General features: G+C 39.6%; 1 protein-coding gene across 2 annotated transcripts; it reads right to left on the bottom strand.

The window, feature by feature from the left end:
- Nucleotides 1–2,045: 2,045 nt before the first annotated feature.
- Nucleotides 2,046–15,834, bottom strand: LOC120568570. 2 transcript variants are annotated; one of them, XM_039816167.1, is made up of 4 exons: nt 15,706–15,834; nt 13,057–13,356; nt 12,688–12,972; nt 2,046–3,327 (listed from the first exon to the last, which is right to left on the bottom strand). In XM_039816167.1, the coding sequence occupies exons 1-4, from the start codon at nt 15,752–15,754 to the stop codon at nt 3,197–3,199; spliced, it is 765 nt and encodes a 254-aa protein (XP_039672101.1). In that variant the 5' UTR covers nt 15,755–15,834; the 3' UTR covers nt 2,046–3,196. The 2 variants fall into 2 exon arrangements, with proteins under 2 accessions (XP_039672101.1, XP_039672102.1); XM_039816168.1 differs by having other exon boundaries at nt 12,743–12,972; nt 15,706–15,833.
- Between the last annotated feature and the right edge of the window lie 140 nt (nt 15,835–15,974).

Genomic DNA, 15,974 nt, shown 5'->3' with positions numbered 1-15,974 from the left:
AACGCCGCTGGGGCAGATGAACTCACGCTAGTCTCTTTTCTATAAATAGGCTACAATTAAACCTTTGTGAGTAAAAAGTCAATACTTATCAATGCACTCACCTGTGTAGACTGGCATAAACATGTAGAAAGTGATATTTCAATCTGCTCTGTCTGCTCAGTCCACTCTTGTCCACCGTGCTGTTTCATGCAAACACAGCTCTACTCTGCAAATAGCGAATTTTTACAAACAAGCTAAAACAAAAGCTGTCGGTTTGTAGTCTAACTGTTTATCTTAGTTTGCCGGGAATCTGGAAATTTGGACAAAGTCTTGTGAAACTCACTGCTGGCTGAACAAACCAAACTCTCCGCTAGAGCGGTAAATCTATGGAGGTATTATAAGTGGCTACTTAATATGCACGTGAATGACGCGATCGTTATGTTCGAGTTCTTCATTCTTGATGATGATGCTGCTGGTTGTATTATTTTGCAACAGCATCTTTTATTGCAAATGAGGCATACATGACGAGTGCATAGCTTATCAGTCATTCATCATTAAAGCTGGGCTTTTGGCTTTTCCACATCAACTTTTCCCTTCAGCCTCTTTAACAGTGACATGTTTACCTGACAACAGCCTTTCTTTCTGCAAGCATTTTCCACCAATCAGGACGCTGCATACTACAATAATGTTTCCTTAATCACAGACTTTAACCATCACTCCTCAGTGAACTGCCTCCTAGTCTGAGATCATTTTCTAGTTAAAGAGCCAGTTATCATTATGGGGTTTCCATGTTTTTTAGGAGTTTGCTCACACTAATATATAAAAAAAAAAATATAGCATTAATTCAGTAAGAAAGTGAAAATTTCGAACAAGAATAGGCGTATTAGGTATAAATTCATTTTATTTCAAATTCCAGCCTCCAGAGTGTCTGCTTAGAAAAATTCTGGCCCTTGAAAAAATGTAGTTGATGACCCCTGCAGTAAATTATAGGATACCAACCACAAAATAATCCTGATAGGATTGTTTTTAACAGTATGTATGTCTCTCAAACCCTGGATATCTCAATACCTGGGGTCAAGCTTTTAGATTATTATACATTATAATTTCTCAATTTTATTATGAACTGTTCTTGTCTTGTTCCTAAAGACTTGATTTTACAGTACTACTCAACTGAAAAATCCAATGTGTAATCACATACGTCTTGTAGACTTTAAGGGTAACTCTGCAAAGTCTGTTCTGAACATATGGATCAACAGCAGTGTAGATTATGCTGGAAGAAGCTTCAAACTTTTCAAGCTTTTTAATGGTCAAAAGATAGATTTTCAGTAAAGTATGCCTTTAAGTTCAGTCTCATGATGGTTTTTAATTGAACCACATCATGTTTTTGTTTTGTTTTTGTTTTTTACTTTTAGTGTGTTTCCTATAACAATACAGTAGCACTGATGGATTCGTTGTTGAAAAAATCACAATATACCAGGCGGGGGGGAGTCAGTGGCCGTGATCTTTCCATTAATCCACAAAAAATTACAAAACATATAAGATGAGTATAGTTTTAATAAGTCTCCAGTAATGGTGCATGTAGCAGAAACAATTAATATTAAAACATACTGTATAAATCTTTTTGATCATCTCTGCATAATCTCCTCTGCATCTCAAACAAATCTTGCAAAATTGCAAGTTGCACAAAACAAGGCTTCTAGACTTGTTCTGGGCTGCTCTGTGAGAACTAGCACCTTAACCCTTGTGTTTTCCTCCCGTCGACCATGCACTTGTTGTCCTCCCAGGTCAAAATTGACCCGGTCTGTTTCGCCAGTTTATAAAGCATGAAGTATAAATTATCACCCAATTCTGTGTTACATCTTTTTAGCCAACTTCTTTCCAACCTATTACCACTAGTTTTACACTTATCTTTTTAATATATGGTCAGTTTAATTCTTGTTTTATGGGAAATGTACCTGTGTATATGTTTGCGGGTGTACACATTCATGTATGTACGTGGGCGTGGATAAGTTTAATGCATATTGATGTGATTTTTCTAATCACATTTTCCAATGGAACATCTGTGATATAATGTGATGTAATCTTGTATTGCGTGTCTAGTGTGGACCCCAGGAAGAGTAGCTGACTGCTACGGCATAAGCTAATAGGGATCCTTTTAATGAACAATAATAAACAATAAACAAACAATCATTTTATTTACAAAGTGAGGACATTGATTATTGGGTATAATCAATGAATAATCAAGAATTATCAGCATTTGTAATAAAGGTGCCCTGTGGAGTTTTCTCAGAAATAGACAATATTTACAAGATGATGTACTTGCCAAATTGCATTGTAAAAAACCTTGAAGCTTTACAAATGTGTTGGGATTAATATTTTCCCAAATTTTGTTCACAGATTTAAACGGGACAGTGACAGTCAGTGGCCGTGATCTTTCCATGAATTCACAAAATCACCACAAAATATTATGAGTATAGCTTTAATAAATCTCGGATAATGGTGCATGTAGCAGAAACTGCAGTCACCCAAAGATAAATAAAAACTAATAACATACTGTACATATAAACATACACATATATATTGTTAGAACATTGTTAATAACATTCAGGGTTACATCAAGACTAGTTCTTGTATCTTTATATTTATAAATGTATAAAGATACATGTATATAAATATATCTATAAATGTAAATGTTTTTTATTAAGGAGATTACATGCTCCTAAAATATTTTGGAACATATTTTGTACAATAATTGTATTTACAAAGTGATCACAGTGATTATTGGGTATAATCAATGGATAATTAAGAATCATAAGAATTTGCATAAAATGTGCCATGTGGAGTTTTCTTGTTATACTTTGCTAAAACTAAAATTGCATTTAAAGTATCATTTACGCTTTACAAATGAGTTGAAATACATTTTCCCCATATTTTGTACAAATATTTTTTTAATTTTACATTGTTTGCATCCATGTTGTCTGGCTTGCAGCGTTCTACCGCCTCTCCTTTGTTGGTTAATTTATTGGTGTGTTACTGCCACCTACTGTCAATCAGTGGAACAGCATGACATCAGTGGCTGGAATGTACAACGTCCCTCTGATGGCTCGTGCATTAACAAAACAAACAAAACAGGGACTCTTATTAAAAAAAAAAAAAAACTTCTCCATGGTGCTATTAGTGGTCAAAAGCTGCACAGCGTACCTTTAACTTTAAGTTTTTATTTGTGCTTCTTGAGCTTCTCCATGAGGTGAACAGTGATGACAGCAGCCACCATGATGATCAGACCGACGGACAACACGGCTGTCTTCAGCAGGCACACAGAGAAACCAGCAGAGACACTCTCTGGACCTAGAACACAACATTACAAAACTCACACAACAGATCCACACTGTGACTCTGCAGGGCTACAGGACTGGACATAACATATCAGTTAAGATATCTTTGTGGACTTTGTAGTTTAATTCCTACAATTCAAAATACATGCACAGTAAAGTACAGTTGAGTTCTACAGACTGTTAAAAAGGATGATGTTGATGCTGTTTATTTGTTCTTCAGTTTAACAGGTATATAGTTGTGCTAATTCAAACACTCACAATTAATGGCTGTCCCATATGTTCTGTGCTTAATAATACACTTATAGAGGCAGATGGCCCATTCTATGGCAAACACAGTAACACATTTTATTTTTTTAATATTATCGTCATTTAATGTTGCTTCAACCTTTGTGTTGTCTTCCCGTTGACCATGAACCTGTTGTCGTTCTGGGTCAAATTGAAAATGAACCTTTTCTATGCTTTTGTCACTTTTTTAAATGTTTTTGTCACTTTTTTAATTAAAAAAGCAGAAATTATGAATTATTTTGACTAATAGTTGAGATCAGAGGATGCTGAGTGGATCACAGTCTGGTTTATGTCAAAGTTTAGTCAGGATACTGTTTGAAACCATTTAAAAAACATTATTAAATGCTATGAATAAAACACCCAAAATTCAATGAAAGTAATCATTAATTTCACCTGCAAAGAATGTTCTATGGGTTCCATACAACGTACACCTATACATCCATGTTATTTTTGGACATTTTGGTAAGAAACCCATATTTCTCAGTATTTTTCAAAAAACTTTGAAAAGTCTGTGCTGACCATAGACAGTATATAAGAATGGACCAACAGATCCCGTTGCTCTGGACATAGACCAGTGAAGGATGTTAGAAGCACTTTTCTGGTGAGCGCTGAGCATTACTGCACAGCCTCCGCAGACGAAGTAAATCTGACGTGAAAAACCTGTCTGAAAGTTGTAAGTCTTCTGGTAGCTGTGCCAAGAGAAATCTCAAACTTTCCGAATCTTACAGAGACAGAGAGCGTAGGTAGATATACAGTACAGGCCAAAAGTTTGGACACACCTTCTCATTCAATGCGTTTTCTTTATTTTCATGACTATTGACATTGTAGATTCTCACTGAAGGCATCAAAACTATGAATGAACATATATGGAATTATGTACTTAACAAAAAAGTGTGAAATAACTGAAGACATGTCTTATATTCTAGTTTCTTCAAAGTAGCCACCCTTTGCTCCGATTACTGCTTTGCACACTCTTGGCATTCTCTTGATGAGCTTCAAGAGGTAGTCACCTGAAATGGTTTTCCAACAGTCTTGAAGGAGTTCCCAGAGATGCTTAGCACTTTTGGCCCTTTTGCCTTCACTTTGCGGTCCAGCTCACCCCAAACCATCTTGATTGGGTTCAGGTCCGGTGACTGTGGAGGCCAGGTCATCTAGCGCAGCACTCCATCACTCTCTTTCTTGGTCAAATAGCCTTACACAGCCTGAAGATGTGTTTGGGGTCATTGTCCTGTTGAAAAATAAATGATGGTCCAACTTAACACAAACCGGATGGGATGGCATGTCGCTGCAGGATGCTGTGGTAGCCATGCTGGTTCAGTATGCCTTCAATTTTGAATTAATCCCCAACAGTGTCACCAGCAAAGCACCCCCACACCATCACACTGGGAACCAGGCATGTAGAATCCATCCATTCACCTTTTCTGCGTCGCACAAAGACACGGCGGTTGGAACCAAAGATCTCAAATTTGGACTCATCAGACCAAAGCACAGATTTCCACTGGTCTAATGTCCATTCCTTGTGTTTCTTGGCGCAAACAAATCTCTTCTGCTTGTTGCCTCTCCTTAGCAATTGTTTCCTAGCAGCTATTTGACCATGAAGGCCTGATTTGCGCAGTCTCCTCTTAGCAGTTGTTCTAGAGATGTGTCTGCTGCTAGAACTCTGTGTGGCATTCATCTGGTCTCTAATCTGAGCTGCTGTCAACTTGCGATTTCTGAGGCTGGTGACTCAGATGAATTTATCCTCAGCAGCAGAGGTGACTCTTGGTCTTCCTTTCCTGGGGCGGTCCTCATGTGAGCCAGTTTCGTTGTAGTGCTTGATGGTTTTTGCGACTGCACTTGGAGACACATTCAAAGTTTTCGCAATTTTACGGACTGACTGACCTTCATTTGTTAAAGTAATGATGGACACTCGTTTCTCTTTACTTAGCTGATTGGTTCTTGCCATAATATGAATTCTAACAGTTGTCCAATAGGGCTGTCGGCTGTGTATCAACCTGACTTCTGCACAACACAACTGATGGTCCCAACCCCATTAATAAGGGAAACAATTCCACTAATTGAAGTGAAAACCATTTCAGTTGACTACCTCATGAAGCTCACTGACTACGTTTACAAGCTGTCAATTTTCGGGTTATGGTCGGGTTAAGGTCACTATTCGGGTTTCTGAAACATTCGGAATAACCCGTTTACATGCGTGAGCAGAGAGAGTTACTCCTGTATACATGGAATTTGTAATCAATTGGCAATATCCCGATGTAAACGGCGACGCACGGTCAGTGTCTGGACGGACAAACCCTGCTTCGCGTAACTTTTCGGTCACCTTCTTATAAATCCCAGTATCTCGGTACTTTCTGCCGTCAACAAAAGTTGACATTATATTCATGGTTTTCACCACACTAATAAAGAAATTGGTTTCCTCCTCGCTCCAAAAGTGAGGTGCTGTGCTGCGTCTCGCCATGTTTACCTCTACCTCTTGTTTACTTCCGGTATACTGCGCGCAGGTTTTCTGGCGCATACAAGAAGTTCCTCTACTCAAAAGACCAAGATTCCTTGCGTATAGAACATGCGCAGAACACAAATCAATGTTCCTTTTGATGGGGATATTCCGATATGCGTTTACATGACCAAAATTTCGGGTTAGAAAAGGGGTAACCCAGGGATCATTTTCGGGTTTTTAAAAACAGGAATATGAGCATATTCGTGTTTTTGCCGGTGTTTACATGGCCGTGCGCGACCGGATTATTGCTAATATTCCAGTTTTGAACGGGTTATTGGCTGCTTGTAAACATAGTCATTGAGAGAACACCAAGGGTTTGCAGCGCTATCAAAAAAGCAAAGGGTGGCTACTTTGAGGAATCTAAAATATAAGACATGTTTTCAGTTATTTCACACTTTTTTGTTAAGTACATAATTCCATATGTGTTCTTTCATAGTTTTGATGCCTTCAGTGAGAATCTACAATGTAAATAGTCATGAAAATAAAGAAAACGCATTGAATGAGAAGGTGTGTCCAAACTTTTGGCCTGTACTGTATGTAAGGAGATAACATGGGCACAGGCTAATTATTGCTAACTAACATGCTAGTTAACATTAGTAATTAAACCTAAACAGCTCATGTAAGACAAAACTGCCTGCGAGCTTCTCCTGTACTATACGGTAATTCCTCTACTATGTGACACAATCGTTAACCTATTTTTACAAAAACATCTGCTACGGAGCCATAACGTGAGGTACAAGGTAATGGAGCCTTTTATACATTGTCGTGTTTCTTTAGAAATAAACAATGGACAAATAGAGTCTTTAAACCCTTCAAATGTAAAGTTATTCGCTGTCAAAGTGACGTCAAAATGAATGGCAGTCAGTGGAATGCTAACAGGAGGTGATCGTTTTGTAGCATCACAATGGCGCCATAGGAGGTTTGAGTTCTGAAGCGAAGCTTACCCATAGACAGTATATAAACTGGATCAACAGATCCGTTGCTCTGGACGGAGACCAGTGAAGGATATTAGAAGCACTTTTCCGGTGAGCGCTGAGCGTTACTGCGCCGCCTCAAACTGAGAGAGTGACAGTAAGTCTGTGGTTATGACACAATCGTTAGCCTATTTTTACAAAAACGTCTGCTACCGAGCCATAACGTGAGGTACAAGGTAATGTATACATTGGCATGTTTCTTTAGAAATAAACAATGGACAAATAGAGTCTTTAAACGCTTCAGATGTAAAGTTATTCGCTGTCAAAGTGTCGTCAAAATGAATGGCAGTCAATGGAATGCTAACGGGAGGTGATCGCTTTGTAGCATCAAAATGGTGCCAGAGGAGGTTCCAGTACTGAAGCGAAGCATACCCCCTTTAGCTTACCCCCTTGGTGCTGACTGCTGCCGCGCTTACAGGAACCGGAAAAGAAAATAATTGGCAGATTCAGCAACTGCACGGCCTATTTCTCGCTTCAAATGTTTTCAGAAACATGTTTCAGTTAACTATTTTAGTACAATATGAAATCGTATTCTGAAGGGCCGCCATGACAGTCTGGCTTTGAATTTCCGGAGAAAACAAACACTTGTGATGCGTTCGTCCAATCAGTTGCCAGTTTTAATTTCTTGGGCAACAATACAGATTAGCACCGCCTGCTGTTATGGAGGCGTATTACGTCTCGTCTCTTTGGCGTGTTCTGTGGCACTTTTTGGACCAACACGGGGAGACTGATCATTTCGACTGGCTTTTCTGTTGACGGTCGGCCGTCTGGTCGGTGTGTCCTGGCTATAAGATGCAGCGTGTGGGAGAAGTACAGATAAACAAAGGCAAAAGAAGCTAACAAATGCCATAGCGAAGTGGACAGCAGACTGCAGGCCGATTAGTGTTATTAGTGTAGGACGTCGGTCTGAGAAACAATCTGAGAATCGCAACAAATGACGGCAGGTATGAGATTTTACAAGACGCACCATCACAAGAAGAATACACGGGGGCGTTGGACTGAGGGTAAAACCAACCCAGGGCCCAAGGGGAGAGAGGGCCCTTGAAAAGTCTGGAATATATTTTATTTTACCGGATATTTTCATTTCCTAATTAAATTTCCTAATGCTTGTCAGATGAAATGTAAAGTTAGTGTATTGGCTGAATAACTTGGTTGATTGACTGACTACATTTTGTATACAAAAAAAGACAATCTAATAAGGTCTCACCCACCCCTTGCTAATGCGCCGAATGGTTTAGTCCATCTGCACGCATTTTGTTTACGTTAGTTCAGTTGAGCGTCTGGTGGAGCGTAAACTTCTGCTGTAGAAATGTCTTTCTCAAAGAAAGCCAAATCAGGTTACCAAAAAGAAAGGAAAGACAGCAGAAGGAGAGAAAACAAAATGAGGGGAAACAATTGTTAACCCTTGTGTTGTCCTTCGGGTCCCAGTGACCCGAAGGACAACACAAGGATTATGTACTTCCGTTTACTTTGTTGAGAATTGCTCTCTAAACAAGGGTTAATAGAGCACCTTAGTTCTTGTTTGTACAGCATTTTGGTCAGCTTAAACTGTGTTTAAATGTGTTCTAGAAATAAACTTTACTTACTTACTTTACTTTGTTGAGAATTGCTCTCTAAACCCTGTTTCTTGTAAAGGGAAGTACATAATCCTTGTGTTGTCCTTCGGGTCACTGGGACCCGAAGGACCACACAAGGGTTAACTGACTTCTTTTCAAAGAAAGGTGAGCACAAACTAAAAAGCGAAATCCATGGTGCTAAACGGCTTGAATATCTCCGCGACTGTTAGTGCTAAAAACGGACTGAGACAACCCATTGAAAGAGCAGAACATACACTTTCAAATGATAATTTGGTTGTACATGTAATCTGAGGTAAAGGCTAAATAAATAAACTACACTAACAATGCTGTTTGCATATAACACACCATTGTAATAGCCTAATTTAAAACACGTTTAATTTTAAATTAATAGGCTATAATGTCTATAATTAATAATAATAGGCTAATCATTGTCTTAGCTCATCGGTAGATACATATCATGTCAACATTATAGTTATGTCAGATTCAGTAGAAGCAGATGTTAACACTGTGAAACACATGGCCCTCAGTTTCAGAAACTGTCACACCAGGGAGTGGAGTAGCAACAGACCCCTCATCCTCCTCTTTGGATTTGAGACAAGGTGAGCTTATATCAAAATTAAAGCAAACCATGTTTAGCCATTTTGACTGAAAGGTGTTTATTATATTAAGTTACAGCAGGGCCGGATTAACAATTTCATGTGCCCTGGGCAACAAGACTCAAGGCCCCCCCGCCCCAAAGCAACAATTGCAAAGTCGCTATCATCAAGAGCATATAGCCCATACTTCTATACTAACAAATCATTCAAGAGTGCATTCAAGAGACAGAACAGATGCACAAATGTTTAACATAACTTTATACAATTAATCTATCACAGAACTTGGTGGCTACAGAGTAATTATTAAATGTTGCAATATATAGCCAATCAGTTATCTTTTGATTGTAACAGTGAATAAAGCAGACAGCTAGGGAAGCTTTAACTTAAAACCAGAGATTATTTCTAAAATGCAAAATGTGAAATTATCACATCATCATCATGAAGCAGGCAATTAGTGTGTATGGAGTAAAAGTCAACTATTGGCTACACTGTTGCATGTAGTTCAAAGTCAAGATTAGGTTTATGGTTTCACAATCAACTATATCAACATTTTATGTTGATGCACTATATATATTCTTATTTTATTTTAACAAATGGCCTTACAACTGGCCTCTTCCTCCCTGTCATCTTCATCTTCATCCTCCTGATCACTCTCTGCCTCTGTCCCTCTCTCAGAATCTACAGCATCCTCTTCCTCCCTGTCATCTTCATCCTCCTGATCACTCTCTGCCTCTGTCCCTCTCTCTGAATCTGCAGCCTCCTCTTCCTCCCTGTCATCTTCATCCTCCTGATCACTCTCTGCCTCTGTCTCTCTCTCTGAATCTGCAGCCTCCTCTTCCTCCCTGTCATCTTCATCCTCCTGATCACTCTCTGCCTCTGTTGCTCTCTCTGAATCTGCAGCCTCCTCTTCATCCCTGTCATCTTCATATGCCTCTTCCTGAACTCTCTGCCTCTGTCCCTCTCTCTGAATCTGCAGCTTCCTCTTCATCCCTCACAGTCAATTCTTCCTTTCCCTCTTCTCTTTCACTCATTTCTGCATCTCCTTCTGTGGTCTTCTCCTGCTCTGACCCGCCTGGTCTCTCCAGTTTACTGCCTTCTCCTTCTTCATTTCCCTCCCTCTCTTCCTCCTGTGCACTGGTCTCAGCAAGCACTGTGTTGTGTGTTGTAACTTAACGCCACCAAAACAGTGACCCTCGTTATGAATTCAAACATGCCAGTTTATAATATTTTGTATTGTGCTGTTCTTGTTTTTACTAATATCAAAACTAATCAAAGGGCTGAGCTCTACAAATCACGAGGGAGCAATTTGACTTTTGGCTAACCTAATAGACGCGCTGTTGTTGATGCTGATTCGCCTTTACCATACATTACATTCATTACAAATAAAAATTTTAATTAAATGTGTGTTTAAACTTCACCTGGGGAAACTGACTTCACTTTCATAGGGTCGGGGTGCAGCTCAATCGCTCCAGTCTTTGCCAGGATACAGTGCCACCACACCACAGCAGACTCGATGTGACAGACCGTGGTAAAGTTGGTTTTATATTGGACGTTGGATATTCGACACATTCGAATAAACTATTATGCAGCTTGACCTTCCAATATAAAACCAACTTTACCACCGTCTGCGTCAGCTCGTTCTCTCCTCGCTCGCTATGCAGGAAGCTACAGACACTGTTTTTGACGTGATTTAACATAATATTTTCATGGAACAGGTTGCAAAAATCCACATATAATTCGGAAAGTGATGACTGCGTTTATAATGTGATCTAACATAATATTTGACGGAGCCCAGGGCCCCTTAGATGTCCTGTGCCCCTGGGCAAGTCACCAGTTGCCCTAATGGTTAATCCGGCTCTGGGTTACAGGATAAGAGGTTAATATCAAATGTGGCAGGCTGGCAAGCAACAAAATGTAGTAGTAACCACAGTAAAGTAGGTTAGAGAATGTTGAGAAAGGAGGTTTGAAATGTGTGTTATCACGCTACTCTAAGCATTACAGTTAATAGTTATCACCCTATTAACATCTACAGATTCATGTGTACAGAGGCCCGATTATTATTATTGTTATTATTATTTTCTTTTTTGGGGGGGGGGGGTGAGGAACATGGGGGCCCATCAGGACTGCCTATGCATAGGGCCCAGGGTCTTGTGCTACGCCCCTGAGAATACACGAGTTGTATGAAAAGGAGAGGACCGCAAAAGCGACAACTTTACAACATGTTACTCTCACTGGGGACTACTGGACATCACTGAGTAACCATAATTACCTCGGAGTTACAGTGCATTATATTGATAAACAGTGGGCGCTGCATTTACATGCTCTGACTGTAATGAAAACAGTAGAGACATTATACTGAAACATTTGTGCCTCACCTCACTCTAAGAGGGACATTTGGTACTGAACATAGACTGGTTATGCTACTCACTGATAAAAGAAAAACATGTTTCTGCTGTTATCTCAGAAATTGCCTGTTTTAATGTTATGATTTTGGCTCAGGATTTTGTGGGCAGTTTTATTTTATATATAACAAACAGGATAACATGAATGCCCTGGCAGTGGCAATAAGCTTTAATTTTGTATTTGCTTTGATTACATTGTTTAAGTTGAGATTTACACTAAATATTTTATTTAACTGCTACTGTATAAACAAAATGCTGATGTTAAGTGTTTGCAGAACAAACGTTATGGCACTTTCGTTCATATGGCAGAACATTTAAAATAAAATTGCGCTATACACTACTTTTGAATTCATTATTGGATTTGTGTATAACAATGTGATTAATCGCGATTAATCAGGGAAATCATGCGATTAAAACTTTTAATCGTTGCCCATCCCTAATATATATATATATATATATATATATATATATATATATATATATATATATATATATAGGTTTTGTTGAAAAAAGTGTTTGATCACACTTTGATCTCCTTCCCATACTTTCTAACAGATAATACAATAGACAATTTTCTCTCTTTTTTTGCGCATCGGAAAGGCTTAATTTCAACTCTTTATAATGATATCTGCAACATTTCTCCCCTTTCGCTGCAAGGAATAAGACAGCTCTGGGAGGATGACTTTGGGGAAGCAATGAGAGAGGACCAATGGGAGGCAGCACTTGGCCTAGTACACACCTCCTCTCCTTGTGCCAGACACAGCCTAATTCAACTTAAAATCCTTCTTAGAGTACACTGGACCAAGGCTAAACTGGCCAAGATTTTCCCTAGTGCTGATCCTGCTTGTCCCTGCTGTAAAAGTCAGCCAGCTGACCACATACATATGTTCTGGTCTTGCCCTTATCTCAAGACATTTTGGGCAGACATATTTCAGTTTTTGTTGAAAAAAGTGTGTTTGTGTGTTTTTATATTCTAAGTCTAAATTTCAAACTGTTCATTAGGATATTATCAGCTGTTTGTGGTTTTGTCTTTCATTCTCACCAGCAAGTCGGGGGCAGACATTTTTAATTGGTTTCATGTCCTTTTTCCAGCTGACCTGGTTGCTATGGTTACAGATGATGGAGCCATTGGACAGGTAGACATGGAGATCAGCATCAGAGGGTGGGACCTGTAGTCTCTCTCCTCCTTCCTGACTGCAGGTGTGGGTGTCACATCTAAAGGTGCTGCTAATGTGAGAGTCCTTTGCTCTGCAGCTCACTGTCAGGTTACACCAGTCTGAGCTGTTAGACACAGAGTCCACTGACAGTTTAACTGGAGACACTGGATCTGAGGGGGGAGAGGCAGGTGGAGAGGTTTTAGAAACATGGCAGCAGAAACTCTCCATCATTGTCTGATCGTTAATAAACTCACCTTGGACTGTGACCTTGTATCCAGTTATTGTTTTTTCTTTACCCCCAGACACTACTGCAGTATAAACTCCACTGTCTGCCTCTTGTAGATTCTTCAATTTCACAGAATAGTTCTCAAGCACCTCAATCCTTCCAGAGTAGTCATCAAAGATTGTTTCTGTACCAGCTAAAAATCGTACTATATTAACTGTTTTATTGAATCTCCAGAAAACCATATCTTCTGTAGAAACATCAGCTGTGGTGACATTTAGAAGCACATCCTCTCCCTTCTGGACAAACACAGGAGTCACAGCACTGGGCTCTGTAAAACAGTAGACACACCATACAATCAAAATACCACATATTATGAAGTCATTCAGCCAATACTGACTGTTACTCCATGTATGTACTTCATGTATGACATACTGTATCGGATTATCATATATCAAAAATACATTTTGTGAACATATGTGTAATAAAACTTCACCATTCTATTCCAAATAACTACAACTAGCACCACTAATAATATTAAAGGGGTGATAGAATGATTATATAGGGTATTTCACACTGTTCCTTATGGTCTCCTAATGGGGTATGTAACATTGGTTGGGCTGAAAATGGCCTGGTTGATATTTTACTGGCCCTTATGCATCCCTGTGTTTTGGCCCTATTTGTAACAAGAGCTTTTCTTCCAAATATGGTATGGTCATGAATATTTAGATGAGCTGCGCGCTGATTGGTTGAGCGACTTGCCATACACAGACATTAGAGGCGCGCGCTGATTGGTTGAGCGAATCCCCAATACACATACATTAGAGAAGCGACAGAATCTCATATTCCAGACACTGCAATGTTTCATTACCAAATTCACTTCTGAGACTTTTTTAAGCGAGAAATCAACTATATAAAGCTGAAATATGGGCCGTTTTACAAAAATTGATGGTTAATTGCAAATTTGGTAAGACGTGTCGGACTTTAGGAGCTCCATACAGTCTGACGAGAAAGCGGCAGCCTGCTGGGCTCCATACCCAGCGCAAAGTCACCCTTTGTGGATACTGCACTACGGGGCTCCGCGGCCAGCTGCCGGCATAACTCTAATATATTTACGGTTTGAATTTCGTCACGCCACTTATAAAATCATTCCCCAATGTCTTATAAAGTTAACCGTTGTGTCCGATTTGATTTTAAGGCATTTTTACGGACGCGAGGCGGTTTTGTAGGATGAGCAGCTGCTTGCTATATGTCCCATTCATTACAATGGGGAAATACCGCAGCTAGCTGGCTACACTGTCGCCATAACTAAATTATATTTACAGTTTGAATTTTGTCATGCCACTTATACAACATCATTCCCCAATGTCTTATAAAGCTAACCGTTGTGTCCGATTTGATTTTAAGGCATTTTTATGAAAGGGAGGCGTCTTTGTAGGACGAGCAGCTGCTTGCTATATGTCCCATTCATTACAATGGGGAAGTATCGCAGCTTGCTCACTTTCGCATAACTGAAATATATTTACAGTTTGAATTTTGTCACGGCATGAATATTACAGGTTCCTCAAAGTCTTACAAAGCTTAGCTAACACTTGTCCGATTTCGGATTTCAATTGAATGTATTTTTGTGAATGTCAGAGTTAGGAGGAGGCTAGCTAGCTCTCATTGATGGACTCCATCTCACCGCGGCTCTATCAATGAGACTCGCGGACAAGAGGCGTTTATTTCCCCGATTGTTTGTTTAAATAACTCAACACACATACCCATTATAAGATTTACTGGAACCTGCGGGCTGCGGTAAAAGATTGCGGGCGTAACAAGCTCGCTGACACTGCGGTCAGGGCGGCGATGTAGCAACCCAGGCAGCACCAACACCTGCACTAAACTCCGACACACAGTCGGAGAAAATTTGCAATTAGCCATCCATTTTCGTAAAGCGGCCCATATTTGAGCTTTATATGGTTGATTTCTCGCATAAAAAAGTTTCAGAAGTGAATTTTGTAATGGAATAACAGAGATCTGCGTGACCTAGCTAGATTCAGAAAACTACCTGATCTCAGGTCAGTTGTGTAGCCTATGTAAATGTTGGGGCGTGACCGTTCTCTTAATACACCCATGGGCTGACAAAGGTTCCGGTTTTTGGGAGGTTGACGTCAACTTCCAGCTTTGTTGGGATTCGCCCGTTTTCAGCGGCAGTTTCAAAATATGAGATTTTCATAGTAAAGGGGTGTCAATGGGATTTTGAGTATGTCCTATTTACCCACCGAACTGTCGTTATTCAACTATGACGGTAAAATCGGTTTTGCATTCTATCACCCCTTTAACTTTTTACACAGGTGGCCCAGGATAGAGAGGAAACTAAGCCCAATACTTCACCTTTAAATGTTTTAAGTCTTGAATTGGTAACTGATTTTTTTTTATCTACAAAGAATCAGGAAATATTTATTGGAATGAAATCACTTTTCTCATTTTACAGAAATTCTTAGAAATCAGTCCCTCTACTTAGATATGTGACCATTTAGTTCATTTGTTTGGTTATACAAACAAAAGAAATCTAATTACTCTCCTGATGTGTGTATCGGTAATCATAAGATGAAATCTGAAGCAACCTTGTGTTCAGTTCATAAAGTATCATTGCTGTATCTGTTAATCAGATGTTATTAGACTGTTCTGATCCTACCTTGTGCCTCTATGCAGACCAGCAGTCCCAGTATCACAAAGATAGACATGACAGAGTCGAGTCCAGTTGTCCTGCCTGACAGCACGATGCAACGGTGTGGGGGTTGTGTTTTGTTCTAACAGACACACTACAGGGTTAAACCTTCGTCACATGTTTTCCTGTCAAAACCACAAACACAGTCAGAATGTTACCATGTTCATGAACTTCTCTATTGGACGTTCCTCTCTAAGCTCTGCTATAAGGCTCGAGATCTGTTGAGAAAGACTGAA

Source organism: Perca fluviatilis, chromosome 11 (genome assembly GCF_010015445.1).
Source record: "Perca fluviatilis chromosome 11, GENO_Pfluv_1.0, whole genome shotgun sequence".
Classification (NCBI taxonomy): Eukaryota; Metazoa; Chordata; class Actinopteri; order Perciformes; family Percidae; genus Perca; species Perca fluviatilis.
The sequence above is the reverse complement of the archived record's forward strand: the minus strand, read 5'-3'. Positions and strand labels throughout refer to the sequence as shown.